The 20864-nt window shown below is 45.3% G+C and overlaps 1 protein-coding gene across 1 annotated transcript in view; it reads right to left on the minus strand.

Annotated features, from left to right (window-relative positions):
- Positions 1 to 20296, minus strand: part of BCL2L11 (BCL2 like 11) — a 42618-nt gene extending 22322 nt beyond the window's left edge. The window contains exons 1-2 of the mRNA XM_049784441.1: positions 20069 to 20296; positions 16923 to 17323 (exon numbers count right to left, since the gene is read on the minus strand). Coding sequence (XP_049640398.1) covers positions 16923 to 17310 — 388 coding nt within the window. The 5' untranslated portion in view covers positions 17311 to 17323; positions 20069 to 20296. The remainder of the gene's footprint in view (positions 1 to 16922; positions 17324 to 20068) is intronic.
- Between the last annotated feature and the right edge of the window lie 568 nt (positions 20297 to 20864).

Below are 20864 nucleotides of genomic sequence, written 5' to 3' on the forward strand. Positions count from 1 at the left end.
GAACTTTCTGAGGAACTATATCTCTTCTCTTCTCCTTACCCCTCCCATCCTCCTTCCCTCCCTCTTTCCCTCCCTCCCTTTCTCTCAACCAACCAACCAACCACACAGACACACAGACACACACACACACACACACACACACACACACACACACACACACACACACACACACACACACAGACTCTGTGCTGGGGGAAGCTGCTAGACCCAGGATTTCCAATCAAACATACCTTTATAATATGATTATGTCAGATACAGTTGTTAAAGGTAGTTGAATTTTCAAAAAACCATTAAAAATGACTTTTGAAATGCAAACCTTATTAGAACCATCAGTTATTAGAGGAAAAATTCATGAGGTAACCCATCCATTTTCTGTACCAGCTGAAAAGGAGGGCAGTTTTCAATGCCAACAAACTGAAAGATGGCACAGAAAGATGAGCACTAGGCATTTAGCAAACTGTTCTGGTTTGACAACATTAACTTTTCCAAACTGTAGGGCAATTTCACATCTTTTTATTTGCTTTTATACTGGAGCCACATCCAGCAGTGGTCAGAGCTTATTCTTGGTGCTGGGAATCAAATCCAGGTCAGCTGCATGCAAGGCAAACACACAACCCACTGTTCTATTGCTCTAGCCCTCAATTCAAAGCTTAAAAGACTGCCTTTGAAAAACACCAATACCATGGTTATGTGGCTGATAGTGAAATCCAACTGGGGTTTTCAAATGGGTTTTCTGTAGCAAGGGTGGGGAAAGGATAAAACACAACTGCTGATTCACTCTGAAGCCCACATCAGTCAAGCCAAACCTTCTGAGTTTTCTGATCCATCAACCTCCCACCCCCCACCCCCAGTTTCTATCCCTCTGTCATGAAGGGCAGGTGTTCAAAGAACTGAGATCACAGCATGACAGTTGTCATCATTCTTTCTCTCCATTCCACTGCCCGTGGCATGTGAAGCAGGCTAATGTGGTGCCTGAAACATGGTGGGACAAGCACACCCTTCCTGGGCCCAGATCCATACCTGGCTCTCACTTCCAAGAACTAGCAACTATCTTTGCATCATGTCACTGCTGGAGCATCAAGAGCAGAAGTGGAAAACAAATGAATATACTAAGACACCCTTCATGCTTTATTGTTTTCAGATGCTGGTGATCTACACGAGTGGGATGAGATCACCACCAAGATGAGACTTGGTAGTGATCAACAGGAATTAAGTTCTGACTCAACTCTGAGCCAAAAAAGAACTGCTATGTCCCCAAAGACACATAAAGGAAATGACTGATTTTATTTTAAATATACAGCAGATCATCTCTAGGAAAATAAGTAACAAGAGACACATATAGGGAATGTGGGCAGAAAGCAAGCCCCTCTGCTGGCATTTCATGTTGTCCTTCATGACTCTGATTTAATCAAAAAACACTATAAAGCCTCTTAACAGTGTTCTGTTTCTTAATCTTCTTTTGACTTTGGCTCCCCTTCAATTTTGTTACCTTCCCGTGTTCCCTTCATGCAATCTTTCCTGGACCCCTCTTCCAGTATATTTGGATGGGGAGGGGGGTGGCGTTCACTGGAGCCAGAAATATTGCTCTGAATTGTTTCTAAAACCAGCCCAAACTGCTCAAGGATATTTTGCAGCTCAGCACTCATTTGATGAAATAAAACATTAGAGGATTCTTATTTCAAACCAGTAGTTGACTTCTTGTAAAAACGAGTAAGTACCTTCAAAATTACATCGTTTGAGATGATTGACAATTTATCAGAAAAAGAAAGACACTAACCAGCCTGCTAGTTTCCTTAGGAAATAAGCCTCTCAAAGTAACATGGCTGTTTCACCTGGGCCCAGACAGTTGTTGAAATACATTTTACTACAGGAAATCCAATCCATAATCCAATCCAATCTAATCACTCTTCAATTTATGGGTCTCAGAAACCACCTCTCTTATACTTTTATACATACATACACACACACACACACACACACACACACACACACACACACACACACCTATTCCTTACATCTATTTCTTACTTGCTAAATCTCATTTTATTTCATACTAAATCCTCTAGCATCTCCATTAAACAACTACATGGAAATTTAGAAATGAAACAAAGTGATGGTAGTTCGCAAGTAATACTCATAAGGTTCCCATATGCTTCTCCCTGGTACACATATGTGAAATCAGCCAAGGCAGCTATATAAATTCAAGGCAGTGCTACATAAACAGCTGCCTGGATGAAATACCAAGACAAGGCTGACAGAACACACCCAGGGTCTGTGCATTAGCTTTTCAATGCGTATTGCTTACACTGCTTACACAGGCCCTGAGTTGGAATGGGAGAAATGCATTACTTGAATCCACTTCTACTCCGGCCACCTCAAAAGGTCGGTAAGGCAATGCTGCAAAGCTGAAAAGAAAGCAATTCTTCCTCCCCCAATATCTTCCGACACCAAAGCCCAACTGAGGGAGCCTCAGTCAGAGACCCATTACCCCACCAGCTTCATGGTCACTGGAAGCGTGTGCCCTTACAGGCTAGAAGCAAGCCCAGACATTTTTTGTTTGTATCTGAACACAGACCTGGCTGACTTGGTAAAGGTACAAGTCCAGCGAGCATCCCAGTTCAGGAAGGTACTATGAGGATTGTGGCCCATATTCCTGGCTCATCCTCTGAGGGAGCTGGAATATTCTCTTCTCCCCCTGACCCATTGTGGTTCTGTCCCCCCAGAGCAAGAAAGTCAGTCCCAAGTCTCTGATTATTTCCCCTCTTCATCAATGGAGGTGCCATCAGGACTCCTACCTGACTGAAATTAACTCTCTGTGCATGTGCCTTTCACAGGGCAGGGGTATGTGTGGAATGTTCCACCCCACATATTCTAGAAATATGCTGCTTCTACCACCAGTTCAGGGGGGGGGGGGGGGTCCTGCATTTGGTCTGGCTGAGGTAGGACATGGGACACTAGCAGATCTGGCTCCCACTTTCCCGACACTGCTCCCCATCCCTGCTAATTCTCTGGGTAAGCTGAGACACTTTGGCAATAGGTTTCTTTCCAGGGATTCCAGATAATTTGACCATGCCATCTTACTTTAAAAAACAAATAAAGGGCCCGGAGAGATAGCACAGCGGCGTTTGCCTTGCGAGCAGCCGATCCAGGACCAAAGGTGGTTGGTTCGAATCCCGGTGTCCCATATGGTCCCCTGTGCCTGCGAGGAGCTATTTCTGAGCAGACAGCCTGGAGAAACCCCTGAGCACCGCTGGATGTGCCCCCCCCCAAAAAAAAAATAAAAATAACTAAGTAGCATCTCATGGTGACACCCCTAAGCTCCTGCTAGGAACATTGTTCCATCTTCTCTGAGTGCGATATTTCCAGAGCAGTTGGTGTCAACACTTCATCAAACCTATACCAAGAAAAATAAGTTTCCAAGTATATTTTGGTAACTCGACACACAAATTCACAATAAGATCAGTCCTTTGAAAATGTCGGGGGCATGGGGAATTCAGATTTTCACATGCAGTAACTATATGGTTCTAGGCAAAAGTCAGTTCTCCAGGAAAAAACGAGATTTTAAATTAAAAATAGAAAAATTTCAGTGAAGTGTGGCTTCCTCTATGACTCCAAACCCTGATGGTGAAAACATTAGAAAATCCTGCACCCTAAATTCATGTGAATTCCTTAAACATAAGTTACTGCATTTCATTCCACAGATAATGAAGAGCAACGTGGAGAGAGAGAGAGAGAGAGAGAGAGAGAGAGAGAGAGAGAGAGAGAGAGAGAGAGAGTGTGTGAAGACAGAATCCTAAAAATGACATCATGAAGCTTTAATGTGGAAAGAACTAAAAATCTATTGATTACACCATGCAGCTAAACTTCATAACACCTGTACAGTGAAGCGAAACACTCATACGTTAGCACAGAGAAAAGGTCGAAGCCAGGAAGTGGAGCTTCCACTTAACACCCTCACTCACAAGTGCATGACAGAGAGAACTGTGTTGTATAAAAAGGAATAAGCTTGACATCTCCACTGTGGATACTGTTATGCAAGATCCCAAAGTTGTAATTCCTCAAGCTACCTATCCACCTCTGCACCATACAGAGGGCAGACAATGCAATGATCAGAGATATAAATATATAATCATGCCTCATCTCATCCCAAGAGGAAGAGAACAGAGCCCTAGCACAGGTGCCACACAGGAAGGTATCTGTCCAAAGCTGGCTCAAAGCTCTTCCTTTTCTTTGGGTTTCTATCTTTCCTGACATGCCCTTTCCCCTTAACAGAAGACACAGCAGTGGATCCAGTTCTGTTGCTCAGTGAGCTTATTTACTAGGAAAAAACAAACTTGGAGGAAGAGGAGGAACCCATTGGTAAAACTCTAGGGAAAAAAAATCATGGAGGAAGAGGAGGCTATACCTAGGAACCCACTGGCCAGAAGAAATTAATCTAGGGTTGTTCTAATTCAGTATGAATCAGTATCCACCCACTCCTACCCCCACCAGGGTGCTAACCAGATACTAAATTGCTATGTCTTTCTGTTTCAGTGGATGACACGGAAGAGCAGTCCCATGGGTTATAATGAATAGAGCAAGAACCAACAATGAACTGGGTTACCTGCTGAAACTGTCTGTGCACACACTTCTAACTAGGCTATCAAAAGAGAAGACTAGAGAAAACAGTGGATGCATTACACACACCAGGCTTCTTAGTACCAAGAAAACCTCAGGTCTAGACCAGTGTTCTTCCACCTTTCCCACCTGCAGACTAGGAAGTACAGGAGAAATGTAATAATTTCCCCACAGCAGTGGTCAAAGGACAACAGGCTGAAGACCCTAATTTACACTTGAAAGAAGCATCCTGGTAAATCCCAAGTGAGAAAAAGAAAGAAGACAGCTGCAGGCACCTCCATACCATACTGAGTAAGATTCCCTTCAAATCAGCAGAGTATCTGTGCCCCTGCTGTGAATCAATTCCCATCTCCAAGCCTGGTTCAGTCTTTTAAAGCAAGATTTCCCCTTAGAAGAGTAAAAGATTGAAATTCACCTATATACAAAGTAAACAAACAAAATCATTTTTAGACATCTTTGTGTTCAGAAATATCTCAAGGAGCTATGCAATAGAGAAATCATCAAGAAATGACTCTCCTTTTAGCTTCTCTCCAGCACACTAGCCCACAGATATGCAAACCCACTCAAGGAATGGAGAACATGCCCCTCATGCCCCATTGCAAAGCTACAATCACCAAAAAGAAACATACCTGCATTGAAGCTAGCTTACTTCTCTGAACAAGTCGTGCCACTTATTACATGGACAGTGATTCATCATAAAATGTCCTAGGCTCTGGTTAGGAAGTGGGCATGTGGCATACTTGGGGAAATTGAGGGGAGGAGTGAAAAAGTTCTTAGAACTCAGTTGAGCATCATTAAATTATCTCCATTTTATTTTTTTGATTTTGGAGCCAAACCCAGTCATTATTCCTGGCAGTTTATGGGAACCATATGGGGTGCCAGGGATCAAACCTGTACAAGCTAAGTGCCCTACCAGCTGTAGCTATCGCTCTGGCCCTCGCCATTTCTGTTTTGATAGACAAGTTCTCACAAATGGAGTGGTTGATTATGTATGTAATGTGGTTGGATGTATGTATACATATGTGTATATTCACACAGAGCTTAAAAACTACTCCCTGCTAAGAGCAGCAAAACCCCAAGCCAAGAACTATGCAGGGTACAACAGGCAGCTGTGAGCCAATGTCAACACTAGAAGTGGCCACAATCTACTTCTAAATTCTATGTCTCAGTTTCTCCTTCTGGAGATTGTGAACACAAGGGTGGACACAAGTTGGGGGTTCCCCTGCTCCACTCAGGAGTCCCAGAGCACAGAACTGAGATCACACAAAGTGAACTTGGATTCCCACGGGCAGTGGGAGGGCCATGTCCTGTTGCCTTAAACCATGAGTGTTCAGTTGCCTCTTTACAAATGGGGTTTCATTCTCCTCCTCCAGGAAGATGATGTTTGAACTAATGATGCCTGGCACTGCTCACCTCCAAACTTGCAGACAGAAAGTTCCGAGGAGGTGGGTCCATGCCAGTTACACAGAAGTAAAACAACACATTTTTAATCAGCAATAGCCAAGGAGTGCAATTCCTGGGGAGAATCCCCCCAATAAAAATTCTTATTCCGGGGGATGGAGTAATAGTACAATGGGAAGGCCCTTGCCTAGCACCTTGTTGAACCAGGTTCAACCCCTGGACATTGCTAGATGTAGCAGAAAACCAACCAAACAAACAAAAAAAAACAACCAAACCAAATCAAACAAAAAAAATTCTTATTTCTATCTAAACAATGAATTTTCTTAAAATTAAATCAAGTAACCAACTAACTCATTGTTTGTTTGTTTAAAGCTCAGTTGGACTACAAGAAAGAATAGCTGAAGAGCCGGAGAGATAGCACAGCAGTAGGGCATTTGCCTTGCACGCAGCTGATCTAGGACCATCGGTGGTTCGAATCCCAGCATCTCATATGGTCCCACGTGCCTACCAGGAGCGATTTCTGAGTGTAGAGCCAGGAATAACCCCTGAGCACAGCTGGGTGTGACAACACCCCCTCCCCCAAATAAAAGAAAAATAGCCAAGCTGATGTCTGGAACATGGCCTTCTCCAAGTTTGTGACAATCAGGTGTTCTTCCATATCATACAGCCATGTTCTAACAGGCTCAGCATAGACAAGTGCCCTGTGGGTCCCTGCATTTTTTTGTGGCCCAAAGATTTGGCAATCAAGCCAAAGTTCTTTACGTATGACATATATGGGGGGGGGGGAGTACGGAGTGGGGGAAGTTCCTTGCAGGCCAACAGTAACTTAGATCTGCCCTCCCAAGGCAGGCAGATATTTCCCATTTTCAAGTCTAACCTTTTCCTTTTCCCTTTCAGTGGTTGCTTGCTTACTATGTATGTCCAGTGGGTTTGGCTGTCAAAGGAAAAACACAGAGGATTGGGCTACATTAATGGAACTAGAAACTAACATTTACTTATGCTATGTTGATTTGTTCATTTAGAAATTATCACTTCCATTCTCAGTTCTTACTCTCTTCTATGTGAAATAACAGATTTACATTAGGAAAGGTTTGACAGTAATCTAACCTCTTTTTCTGATCACTGTAGTATCTGTTGTTGTGCCTCCCCTATACGGGACATGAGTGTGTGGCCATATGGTGAAACACTTGGCTGCTCTCCAGCACAGCACTTGAAAACCCAGCAGTTAAGCCTGATTCCACATGCCATAAAGGAATTTTCAGTGGAGTGTAAGTACTATCTTCCAGACTCTTAAGGCAGGAAAGCAAAGTCTCATCCCTTACTTTGCCTTGTTATATATTTTAGGATGGTCTTGGTCCAGTGTACTAGGGGCAGTAAAGTCAGTCTCTCCAATTCCTCTTCCTCCTCCTCCTCCTCTTCTTCTTCGTCACCCCCTCCCTCTTCTCTCTCTTCTACCTCCCTTTTTCTTTCCTTCTTTTCTCCCTTTGCAATCACAGAGCAGTTTGCTTTACTTCCTTTTGCAGGAACCACAACATAACTGAGCACACAGGGCTGATCACATTAATTTCAACCCCAATCGCATTTGGGAAAATCGTGTGTGTGTGTGTGTGTGTGTGTGTGTGTGTGTGTGTGTGTGTGTGTGTGTTCTCCATCCCTGCTTTCCACATAGCTCAGACATGGTCTTTCAAAAGTTCCACCAGGAGCAGAGAAAAATGTTCCAGGAAATCCTGCTGTCCACAGCTACAGTGAGAATGGGCAGCTTTACAATAAAAAGCATTTCTGGCATTATCTACCTTATTTGAGCTTTGTGGGTTTAACTGTTTGAGACATGTTCTTAGATAGCCGAATGGTATGGGCAGGTCAGTAAGAACTATTAGCCCAGTCCAGGCTCTGAAAAAGGAAAAGGAAGGGGGCAGAGCAAACCTATTAAAGAGAAGTGCTGGAGAGAAATGATGCACCTCCCTGTCCACAGCATTCACAAGGCCCAGCAGCAAGTGGAGTTCCCACTCCCACTCAGCACTAAGCAGAAACAAAGACTACAGCCCCGCATCAGAAACAGTCAGCATGAGTCACTCTGCCACCACTTCCCCCACTCCAGCTTTAATAGAACTTCCAGAAACTAAAAGACAAAAGCATCCAAAGCATTCAGATACATAAAAGGATGGACACAGCACAAAACCTGCCAGGGCTGAGCTGAAGTACATACAGCACACATGTTCATCTGAGAACATGAAGGTCAGAAGAAAGTGATATATCTCTAGCACTTAGCAGGGGGAAGTGCCAGGCCCTCCTTAGACACAGAAGAATTAAGAGGACTCTGGCTAGGCTTATCATGAAAGAGGAGGCTAGCTAGCACAGAAGGCATTTAGCCTGAGAAAGGAAGCAATGCTAAAACAAGAAAATATGAGGCTAAATAAACTAATCTACCTGTGAACTTAAATTATACTTGATGACAGAAGTCACACAACTCTGCATCACCCAATAGGATCCTCACAGCTTACAAAAGATTCATGACTACCATATGTAAAAGCAGTGGTAAAGGCGGCAGAATGGGAGGTGCCTGAACTTCAGCTGACACCAAATCACTGACAATAAAATCAGTATCAGAAAATGCTGTTGTGTATCTTGCAGGATCTAGAACAGTCCCTATAAAACTGTAAGAATAATACAATTTAAAACATCATAGTAAATCAAAAAAGAACCCTAAAGAATGTCTAAATAGCTCAGAGCAGGCTAAAATAAAGGCGGGGGTGGGGGGTTAGAGAGAGGACAGTGGTTAGGCACTTGGCTGTAAGCAGCTGACCATATTCAATCCCATTATGTATTGTGATTACCAGGGATGAACCCTTAGCAGAGATCCTGAAGTAAGCCTTGAGGACTGTCAGATTTGACCCCCCCCAAAAAAAACAAAAACAGAAAAACAAACAAAAAAAGCAAAAACAACAACAACAACAACAACAACAAAAACCTGATCAAAAAAAGAAAAATAAAAAATAACAAAACCAAACAATAAAAGAAATGGAAAAAGCATCAAGAAAAAAAAATCATATGGCAGAGTGTACACCTTAATTTATCAACAATTACCTTATAGCCATTTAAATACCCATTTAAAGACAGATCTTGAGTAATAGTGAAAGAATTTATCTAAAGACATGCTCCTACAAAATTCTTGCTTAAATACAACCTACATAGATAGATGTGAAAAAAAATAGATGTTATGTAAACATTTTCCCCATAAAAGGCAGGAGTTACTCAACTCTTATCAGATTTAAGACCACTTTACAACAACAATAAAGGGTTCAATCCAAAAGGAAAGTTGTGAAAACCTAAATGGGTAATACCAACCAACCATATTTCCATAAGCAAAATCTCAAAGATCTAAAAGAAATATCTGGAAAAATATTACAGTAGAGAACTTAAATACCCCATTCTCACAACTAAAAGTAGAAGGAGGAAATCAAGGCTACCTGAATGATACAACATTTTGGAAAAGACTAGTCTGTCTGTCTATCTGTCTGTCAGTCTCTCTCCCTCCTCCCTCCCCATGACAGATTTTTTTCTCCAAGTATTTGTAGATTGCTTGCCAAAATAAGCAGTAAACTGAGCCATTACACAAACCAACAAACTGCAAAGAACTGAAATCATACAGTCCATTCTCAAAGTAATCAAGCAAGAAAATAATAACAGAAACAAAGTTGACACATTTATAAACAGAGACATACTTCTAAATAATCCAGTCAAAGAGGAAGTGTCAAAAGAAAAAAATGAAGGAAAGCAATAGCTGAAGGAAAATGAAAGCACTGTTAGCAGATGTAGCATGTATGATGCAACCAAAGCAGTGGTGAAGGGAACTTTGCATCTTTGAATGCAAAATAATTTACAATCTGAATTACAAATTGTAATTTGTAACTGTAAGGCAACCAAAAAAGAAATCTCTAGGTCTAGATAAATTTGTTAAATGTTTCTCTCAAGATTTAAAACAGAATTCCAGTTTTACACAATCTCTTCCAGGAAATAAAGGAAGCAGCACTTCCCTACCCAGTGAGGTCTTGTTTCAAAACCAGTATTACAACAATGGATGATGATTCTATCTCATGGACTTCTACAGAGCCACAACAAAATATGTACAAATTCAACCCAGCAATGTATAAAAAGATTAACAAGCTCAGCAGACGTACCAGACATGCAAAGTAAATCAGCAAAGAAAAATCAATGGACTGTACCATTTTCTTTTTCTTTCTTTTTTTTTTTTTTTAATTTTTATTTTTATTTTTATTTTTTATTTTGGGCCACAACCGGGTGATGCTCAAGAGTTATTCCTGGCTATGTGCTCAGAAATCACTCCTGGCTTGGGGGACCATATGGAACACTGGGGATCGAACCACAGTTCATCCAGGGTCAGGCCCGTGCAAGGCAAATGCTCTACCATTGCACCAGAGCTTTGGCCCCATGTAATATAGAATAGATTGAGCACCTTTAGCACATCAGCAATCTAATAACGAAGAGATTGGGGAAGTTTCTGTTCTTCTCTCTTCTATTCAACAGTGCTCCAAGTCCTAGTCAGTGTAACAGAGGTAAGAAAACTACACATTTCAGCAAGGGAGAAATAAAAAGCTTTCCATTTGCAGAATCTCACTAAGTCTTTTCTTGGTACCAGAATGAGGCTGAATAACGTTTTTTAAGAGAAAGTCTGAATTCAGAAACATTCTTCTCTAAGTCATAGTAATCAAAGAAGTATGGGATAGGGATAGAAACAAGAGTTCTAGAAACAAACACAATGACTGATTTTTGACAAAGGGACCAAAGCAAGTCAATAGAAGAAGAATCATTTGCTCAATAGTTTTAGGACAACTGATCATCTATAGTAAAAGAAAATATAAATGCTGATCTAAACCTCACACCATACATACAAATTTACATGAATCTAAATGTAAAATATAAAACTATCAAAAGACCGAAGTAGCAATTTCACTGAAGATGCAAATAAAACACACACACACACACACACACACACACACACACACACACACACATCCCACAAAGACAAATCCAAAGGATGACAAGATATTACACACGTCAAAATAACTAAAAGAGGGGCCTGAGTAATAGTACTGCATTTAAGGTACACGCCCAATTGTTTCAACTCCCAGCACCACCTGGTATCCTGAGCATCACCAGCTGCAGCCCAGGGGTGGGGGTGGGCTTACATCGCCAGGTCCTTGAAGAATTGCATCCTTGGGACCTTGTTTGAAACACTGGTCCAACTGGCCAAAAACCACTGGAGAATGAGGACTTCTTCCTAGCCTGGGACTCCTGAATACAGCTTGGAAGCCAGCCCCTGCCCCCAAATCCCAAAATGACAAAAAAAAAAAAAAAAAAGATAATACCAAATACTAAAATTGGAGAAAATCAATGTCTCACCCATCACCATCACTGGACATAGGCAAACAGGCAGCTTCTTCAAAGCCCTAATCACCACCACAACTTTACAACTGCACTTTCAGGCTTTTCCAAAAGAAATGAAAATTCCTCTCACACAAGAACCTAGCCACACCCTGCTCCTTGAACTGGAACAGGCCTCTCTGAGGGCACGGGGTAGGCTATGCATGAAATGAGTATGGTATACAGTGCAAGCAACAGCTCTGCCCACCAGATCCTTGCAATAGGACTGAGACCAGGGCAGCACCTCCTTCTGGAAAATGCAGCTCAGCCCCTAAAACCAGGCAACATTCCATACAGCACTGTGGGCAGTGGGACTGTGTACAAAGGGACCTGGATGTGTTAAAAAAGAAAAGTCCACAAATGTTTCTCTTGGTTCTAAACGAGTGGTCCTTGGACTTGAAGCCAGAATTGAATCACAAGCAAAGACAAGTCCATTAGTCAGACTCTGAATCAGCTTTAGGATTCCCTGGGGACCACGACAGCCCACTTCTCCTTTTCTAATGTGGGTTGTATCATGAAATCTGAACAGGTCAAGCTACCACCTAGACTTGGACTTGCCTAGAGAAAAGTGCTGGATGGGCTTACTAACCGTGTGAGACTTACATGACCAGGCTCATCCTGCACACTATCCTTAGGCACCACAGCAAGCAACAGAGCTCCAAGGGCTTGAGGAAGCTGACAGACAAGAGAAGGCCTGGTTTGAGTTTCAGCCCCTCCATCTGCCTGTCCAGCCTGTCCAGTCAGAACACAATGCCAGTCAATAGGTCTAAGCTGGTACTTCTTTAGTAACCACACACAGAAAGTATTTAACAACAACAGCAACAACAAAAATCACCATAAAATATCAACAATATATTGTATGTGGTGTCCAAACAGGCCTTTGAAAAGATGTGGCTCATGACTCAATATTTTTTTTTGTTTTTTTGTTTTTGGGCCACACCCGGCATTGCTCAGGGGTTAATCCTGGCTGTCTGCTCAGAAATAGCTCCTGGCAGGCACGGGGGACTATACGGGACACCGGGATTTGAACCAAACACCTTTGGTCCTGGATCGGCTGCTTGCAAGGCAAACGCAGCTGTGCTATCTCTCCGGGCCCTCATGACTCATTCTTAAGGAAAAGCAAATGAAAAATTACAAGAGGCATCTTCTAATGTCTCTCAGGTGAGAACATGGTTGAGTCTATTGAAATGGTAAATTGTAAAACATCAGAGCTTCTTCCAAATAATTAGCAACAGAATCACCATGTGACCTAGAAATCCTGCATTTAGAAATCCCTAAGAATTAGAATCTGAGCACAGTTGCAAACCCATCTTCCCAGAAGCAGCAACTGCAAAAGTGGGAGCCACCTGGTGTCCACAGGCATGGAACCACAGAAAAGAAAACATGGCAAAGGTATCTGTACAACAGGTTGATACTCAGCCTGGAAATTCAGATTCTAGTTACAGGGTGAACTTTAAGGATGTCATGCTAGGTGGAATAAGATCCCCCACAGAGTATCTAAATGAAGTAGCTCCTAGGATCCTCCAAAATGACAGACAGTAGCAAGAGATGGGGTGGAGCTAAGGGGAGTTGCTCAAAGGGGATCATTTTAAGATAAGTACCTTATGGGAAACAGTTGCATAATGGGTGAAGATATTAGACACAGTTAAAATGTACACTAAGAAACAGTTAACATGGGCCCGGAGAGATAGCACAGCGGCTTTTGCCTTGCAAGCAGCCGATCCAGGACCAAAGGTGGTTGGTTCGAATCCCAGTGTCCCATATGGTCCCACGTGCCTGCCAGGAGCTATTTCTGAGCAGACAGCCAGGAATAACCCCTGAGCAACACCGGGTGTGGCCCAAAAACCAGAAAAAAAAAAAAAAACAGTTAACATGGTACATTTTATGAGGATTTCACAAAGATAAGGAAATGTATATATTTTTATTCAGTGAAGTATAAGTAAAACACTTTATATGAACATTCCTGAGCTATTTTCTACTCTTTGATAGCACATTTCAGTAGCAACCAGTGCCTTTCCAGGAGCTTAATATCCCACATATGGCTTCCCTGCTAGGTCACTGTGGAGCTCCCCTGTCCTTAACTTTATAAGAAACCAAGAGGCTAAAGATACTGAGTGGCAGGGTGATTTCCTTATGGCTAACCTACATGGACTCTTACTGGCCTCATGAAAAACCCATTGTGTAGGTGTTAGGGACAAAGCACAAAGGACTGAAATATAAGCTTTATCTGCGGAGCTTCTAAATGCCATCCTATGGAATCACATGTACCCCAAAAATTACTAGGCATAGTCCTGGTGGCCCAAGTATCTCTGGGGTGACTGGTGACCCCACACAACTAGATGTGAAGAACAGAAATGACTTGGACATCTATCGGTATTGTATATGACTGTGTCTCCTTCCCTCTGGGCAGTCACATACTAATAGGTTCAGACAATTTCAGGTTAAAGAATGTGGACAAGATGCTGAGGGATGCAAAGAGCAAAACCAAAGATCCCTCCTTCAGTGAATTGCTGAAGGGCCAAAGCTAGAGTTTAAGCTTTTACCAAAATGATGTGGAAGTAACTAATGACTACCTCTTACCTATAACCTAAACACTATCAATCCTTATTTCCAACTATATTTATCATATCTTCCAAGTAAAACGGAATAAAACTCTGTAGTGAAAACACATAGCATAAACAAAATCAGTAGAAAGAACTCAGTAAATAAACACCTCTTTAATTAAACTCTTAAGAGAAGTGAAGTTCATTTCTCCTGGATCTAAGAAGACTAAAACTTGGTTCAAGTGAAATAACTGCCACTGACAAACTATTCACAGACAAACATTGGAGGCATTTGGATTCTGGAGGAAAAGATCAAGAATCTTCTATATAAGCATCTCAGTGCTGTCAACCCCCATTGAGGATTTATTTTCTCAATAAAACAGAGGCAAGAAAAAAAAAACTGCAAGACATAACTGTCCTCAATCCCAAGATGCTGAGCAGAAAACTATTTTGTGGATAAACAAGTCCCTGGCTCAGGAGAGCCTTTTTATAACTTCACACTGGATGAAATTGATCACAAAGACTTCTTTGTGCAAAATAAATTTTGCAATAAATTGTCAAAAGCTTCATTGAAGATCTTCATGGAGATGAGTAAGGAAATCTAAACACAGTCAAAAAAAGGGAGAAAATCAAAATAGAAACTCAGCATTTTATCGGTCTTTATGACCTCAGATAATAAGACTGGTGAGGAAGAATTATGGGCTATGCCCATTGTAAATTTTATTCTTCAAATTATTTCCTAAATTCTTTCTCCGACCCCTAAATCATCATCTCTCTAAATAAATACCCCAAGCACTTAATGCTAAAAACTTACCTTGGTTCGTTAACATAATGAACATCTTATATTCAATCTTCAATCAATACTCTAAATTTAGACATCAGGGTTCATTACTGTATTTCACAGGTGTAACTGTGGCTTTGGTCAACAAAATAGACTCAATCTGTAAAGTTCATTGCAACTAACTGCAATTAACCAGCTAAATACTATAACCAAGAAAAACATCCATGAATGACTTTACATTTAAAAAAAAAAACCCTTCTCCCACACACCCTAATTTGTGTACTAATATCGCTTGTTAACAGGGAAGATATTATTTCCATGAACTAAACCATCACTTGTATTGGGTAGTGAAAACCTATAATCACTTCCGGCCAATCTTAAAAGTATAGAGGTCTTAAAACACAAATAATAGAAAGCCCCATTAACTCATTTAGTAATGCTGTAACTGATTTACTTTCTAAGTATTTTCTTGGGCAGAAAACAAATATAAAAGCAACAAGAACTTCTAAAATTTGATGGTAGCATCAATAACAGTAACTAAAGATATGGTGATTTCAGCTCCTTTCTCTAAAAACAGTTCCAAAGAAATTCTCCTGAAGCATTTAGCAAAAGACATGTAGCCAATAAGTGTGATTAATGGTGTCCTTGACATTTCTGCCCACCAAGTGACCAACTTTCTGAGATCATATCTGTAAAGTAGGGACAGATCTGCAGCAGGTACCTCGATGAAATTTAACATGTTGACACTGGTGCTGTCATTTATGTTATTTAACATTCAAGCACATTCAAGTGGAAGCCAGTGGAATGTGCCAGCATCAACATGTTAAGACAGGGTCCTATTGCATTTGCAAATGCAAGATTTGTCACTGTTCCCACCATCAAGTGACTACTCTGATGCCTTATGTGTGAGAATTTGGCAGATTAAGTATCACTATTTTTTAGAAGAATTTATAATGCACAACTTCACTGACAATGCTGCCAACCTGATTCTACCTCATTATTGCTAGACAAAGGGTAAATAGGATTCTGGGGAGCTCCATTCCAGACAAAAACTACTTCCAAAAGTGGGGAGTTGAAAGAGCTCCTAGAATCATACACACCCAAAGTCACAAAAATCAAATGATTACTTTTTTTTTTTTTTTTGGTGTTTTGGGGCCACAAAAACACCCAAAAACCTGAGCGTTTGACGCTCAGGTGTTACTCCTGGCTAAGCGCTCAGAAATCGCCCCTGGCTTGGGGGGACCATATGGGACACGGGGGGGGGGGGGAATCGAACTGTGGTCCTTCCTTGGCTAGGGCTTGCAAGGCAGACACCTTACCTCTAGCGCCACCTCACCGGCCCCAAATGATTACTTCTAAATTAACCATCAATGGCTAGAGATCCACTGTTTTTGGTAACATTAAATGATTTGGCATCAAAAACTACATTTTTAGATTATCCTGAGAGAGGTAAAAATCTACCACTAAAAGCAAACTCCCTTTAGTCACAACTGGTGCAATCATCAAATAGAAGGGGCAAAGGTTCTCTAATCTGTCACACACACACAGATAGCTCCTCCCTGATGTCATAGCCAGACTTCTCCAGCCACTCCTCATCCAGTCCCTAAAAGTGCTTTTAGTCCTGAAAGAACAAATCTACAAAATAATCTTATTAGTGCTCAGTTCAAACCCTCTGAGCAAACAAAATAAGCCCAAAGAGGAATCTTGAGTAGAAAACAAATGCCACCCCTTGTGCTAAGAGGTTTTGTATATTTCCGATGTCATTTTTGAAAATGGCATATTTAATCTTTGTTTCCCTCTACTATCTCCCTGGTGTAACTGACCTTATTATTAATAAATAAATCTTAGTTGTTAGGACCAACTACCCTGTGTCATTAGAGATTCCAGCTTTAACTGCCCAAAGGGTGCATACTCAGACTTCAAAGCTTCATATAATTTAGTGTCAATGAAATAAAGGTGTGATATAGGTGTGTGGTGCTTTATGTGATACAACTTTGCTGCTCATCAAAGAAAGTGCCCAGTAAAAGAATTCACATGGAGGGGGGCTTTAAATGTTGCCCACTGCCTTTCCACAGATATTCTAATTTTCTAAGTATTTAAGCCCTAAGCCAAGAGCCTCTTACCAGGGTATTGCTTACCCATTGCACTCAGATAATGGTTGAAGGCCTGGCAAGGAGGGCTTGGGGTTTGCGTTGACTTGTCACAACTCATGGGTGCCGGGCTCCTGTCTGTGTCAAAAGAGAAATACCCACTGGAGGCTCGAGACAGCAGGGAGGATCTTCTCACGAAGATGAAAAGCGGGGATCTGGTCGCAAACGGGCCTGGGCTGGCTGGTGGGGCCAGCGGGCCCTGAGGGCTGCCTTGCAGGCAGTGGTCCCCTTCGCCTTCGCCTTCGTGATTACCTTGCGACTCAGTCTGGAGAGAGGTCGGAGCCCCAGACCTGAGCTGGGGGAGCCTCTCGGCTGGTTGCAATTGTCCGCCTTCTCTGTCACACTCAGAACTTACATCGGAAGGTTGCTTTGCCATTTGGTCTTTTTTTCTGCAAATGAAATAAAAACTGCCATCAACCTTCAGCGACATAGTTAAGAATGACAAGAACAAACTCAATTTACACACACACACACACACAAAAAAAAGTTCTGAAAACTCTTAAAAGCTAATTCCCAAACACTTGGAGGACCATGATTTCCTCTCTTCCTCCAGACTGTCTTCCAAAATAAAAAAAAAAAAAAATCACAACTAAAACAAAGGCACCGTGAGTAGGGTTGTGGGGTGTGACTTAACTTCTGGCCTCGGGACAAAACAGTTAACAATGTCAATTCCTCTAGGGACAGGCGCTCGCCCCGCTCCGAGGCAACAAGTCAGCTCCTAAAAAGTCTGTCCACATGGTCTCTTGGCTCGGGCTACCCAGAAGGCAGAAATTCCCCCCCTTGGGTTCTCCTTCCGGGGATCCGATTCTGCACCCGAGCAGAGGAGCAGGAGCCGCAGAGGCAGTGATTGCAGGCGGTTGGCCTCCTTCCCCCGCTCCGGCCCCATTGTTCTGCCAAAAGTGCTGAGCGCAGCAAGTCTGGGGAAGGTTTGGCAAGGGCCGTCAGTCGTAGTAAGTGCGTCACAATAGAGTTTGTAACTCAGAGTGCCTCTGCGCCTGCAGGACCGTCCGCTCCTGCTGCTGCTGCTAATGCTGCTGCTGCGGCTGCACCGAACCAAACCACACTTCTCTCCAAGGTGCGCCCGCACCGTGGGGTGCACACCCCCAAAGGTGGGGGATTTGGGGGGGATCAGGGCCCAGAGGACTCCCCAGGCTTCTCCAGCAAAATTTCCAAGTAACTCGGCCAGCGAGGAGCCACAAGACACACCAGAGAGAGACTTCACCCCACAAACCCTCTCCATTTCCAAACCATCAGCTCCAAACTTACATCCGACCCTTCCCAGCCCAGCGTCGAGATCGGACCCGGGTCCCGCGCCGTCCGGCTCGCGCCCTTCGCCGACCCGGAGTCCCCGGAGTGTGGCCAAGAAGGTAGCACTGGGGATTCTCCTCCCGAGCACTTGGAGCCGAGCAGGGGCTGCGGGTCACCGTCCGCCGGCCACCGAGCTCCGCCGGGCAGCCCAAGGCTCTGCGCGCCGCGCCTCTGGCCCGCGCCGCCCCGGCCGCCGCCGCCGCCGCCGCCGCCAACATCCTCCGCCTCCTCCCGCTCCTCCCCTCGCGCTCTGCGCCCGCCGCCGCCGGCACCACCGAACCTCCCCGCGCCGCCGGCGCCGGGTGCCCGCGCTCCCCATTGGACCGATCGCGGTCGCTCCGCGCCACAGCCAATCGCCGGCCGCACTGGGGGCGGCGCCCACGGTCCGGGGCCGCTGAAGGCGAGGCGATTGTTGACAAACTCGCCCACGAACGAGCGCGGCAGCCAGGGCGGCTCGCGCCGCCGCCGCGCTGGCTGGCAGAGACCCGCGTTTGCACGGAATCGGGGACTGGGTGCGGGGTCAGGAGAGGCTTTCAGAGAGCCCAGGGCTGTCTGGACTCCGCCGCCCACATCTCACCCCAACTGCCTGTCCATTCCCTGCCTCCACCGAAGGAAGCAGTTCCCGCTGTGCCCGTGCCGAGCCGGAGAGCTTGGGCCACCTGGAGACAAAGCGCGGATCCGCAGGGTTATCCCCCAGACTGCCAAGCCGCTGACCTGCCGAGCCCTACCCAGCCAGGTCCGGAACCTCAGCGAACTCCTTTCCTAGCTGCAGCACCCTTTCTTCATCTTCCAATTTCCTCCCCGCTTTTCTCCCCGTGCGCCCCCGCGGACACCAACCAACGCGTGCACCCAGGTGCCCACTGCTGGCACCAACTCCAAGCGCCCTCCTGAACTCTCCCACCCCAGTCCCCCCAGCGACAGGCTGGCCACTACCAGCGCCAAATCCGGATTACAAATTCTCGAGGGTCCTGCACTACCACCGGCTTAGCCCTGTGATCGGTTCGGGAGCACTTGAGGCAACCCCCCCCCCCCAACTCGCCAAGTTAATCAGGCCCCATCGCTGGAACCGATTCTGAGGTTGCACTGTGTCCCGAGTCGTCGTAGGAGAAGCTCGGTCTTTCGTGCGGTCATTGTCCGCACAGTGCCAGCAGTTCGGGGCAGGGGAACCTCAGACAAGTCCCACAGGGTAGCACAGCCGCTACCCGAAACCTCGGGTGTTGGTGTACCTAGCTAAAACCCTGAAGTTGGGTGCAAAGACCCCAAGACCCCTCCCAGATATGGGTTCGAGGAAAGGGAAACACCGAGTCTCATCACTTGAAATCGCCACTAGAGTTCCGCCAATTCTCCGCAACCGGCCAGCACTGCACGCCCTAGAAATCAAGAAGCCAGACCCGTTTGCAGACGTGCTGCTGCAAATGGGAGAAGGTGTCAAGGGTCGGCGGACACTGTGACTTCCCGGCCCGGAGCGCAGCCCAATATCGCGGGGCCTGCACCCAGCTCCTGGGTCAGCCAAAAACCCACGAGTTGGGTTCCCGAAGGCGCATCTCTTCCAACCCCCCAGTTCCCAACCAACCCCCTCGCGCAGTGCACATCCCGGCACAACTCCGACCAAGTGTGCGCGTCCTCTGCGCCATCAACCTGTTCCCCCAAAGTGCATTCTCCCGAGGGTGGGGTGAAGGGAGCCGATCGCCCCTTCCAGATCGAGACCAAGCGGAACGGAGAGGTGCGTCCCCGCCTGCACATGCACGGGAAGAGAGCCGTGCAGGCTCTGACGCGTCTTCTCTCCCTCCCCAGCCGGGTCCCCGGCACTGGGAGTATTTATTTACCTTGCGTTTCTCAGTCCGAGAGTCAGAGTCAGACATTGGGGAGACGAGGGCCAGGGGAAGGGCGCGCCGAGGCGGTGGCGGTGGGGCGCGGGGCTAAACTGAACAGCCCGAGGTTGATGCTGGCCGCAGTAGAGGTTTGGGGTGCGCACGGCGCTCGAGAAAATCGGTGTCTGCGGAGCAGGCGGCTTCGCGGCGCGGAGAGCTCGGACTCTGCTGGAGAGGAGCGAGCTGCGCGGAGCGAAGTGAAACCTCCGCGGCCCAGAGCCCAACAACTCTGGCCCGCGGACCCACGGCCGCGCCCAATCACCGCGGGCTCCGCCTACGCCAGGATCCGCCCCCGAGCGCGGGTTGACAATGCCCGCCCCTGTGCGAGCGAGTGGGCGCCTTGGCCCGGGCGCTTGCAGAGGCTCCGACAGGTATTGGCATCGGTTCCCCGGGCCGCGCTATCTCTGCGCGCCACCCAGCCGCGCTGCTCTGTCTGATGTGTGTATACTGGAGTGCTCCGGTTGCTGGCTGCTATCTAAGCACCCCACCCTCAAATGTATCCCGCCCCCCCCCTCGCCAATCTCTCCCAATTCAGCGACCTATTGCCCAATTAATTCAGCGACCACTGGGGCTTTGCGCGTGGAACAGGGGGCGCTCCTAGTCCATTCTGAGCTCTCACCCGCCAAAAGCTTCAGGAGGCGCCCCTGAGCCTTGGCTCCTTCCTCTACGTGGGTTTCTAGGTTGCCCTGAGCAGGCGCTGACACTAGCTTAAGACCTGACAACAGCTGGTTGAGCAAGGGTCTCAGAGCTG

The sequence above is a fragment of the Suncus etruscus genome, chromosome 12 (genome assembly GCF_024139225.1).
Source record: "Suncus etruscus isolate mSunEtr1 chromosome 12, mSunEtr1.pri.cur, whole genome shotgun sequence".
Classification (NCBI taxonomy): domain Eukaryota; kingdom Metazoa; phylum Chordata; class Mammalia; order Eulipotyphla; family Soricidae; genus Suncus; species Suncus etruscus.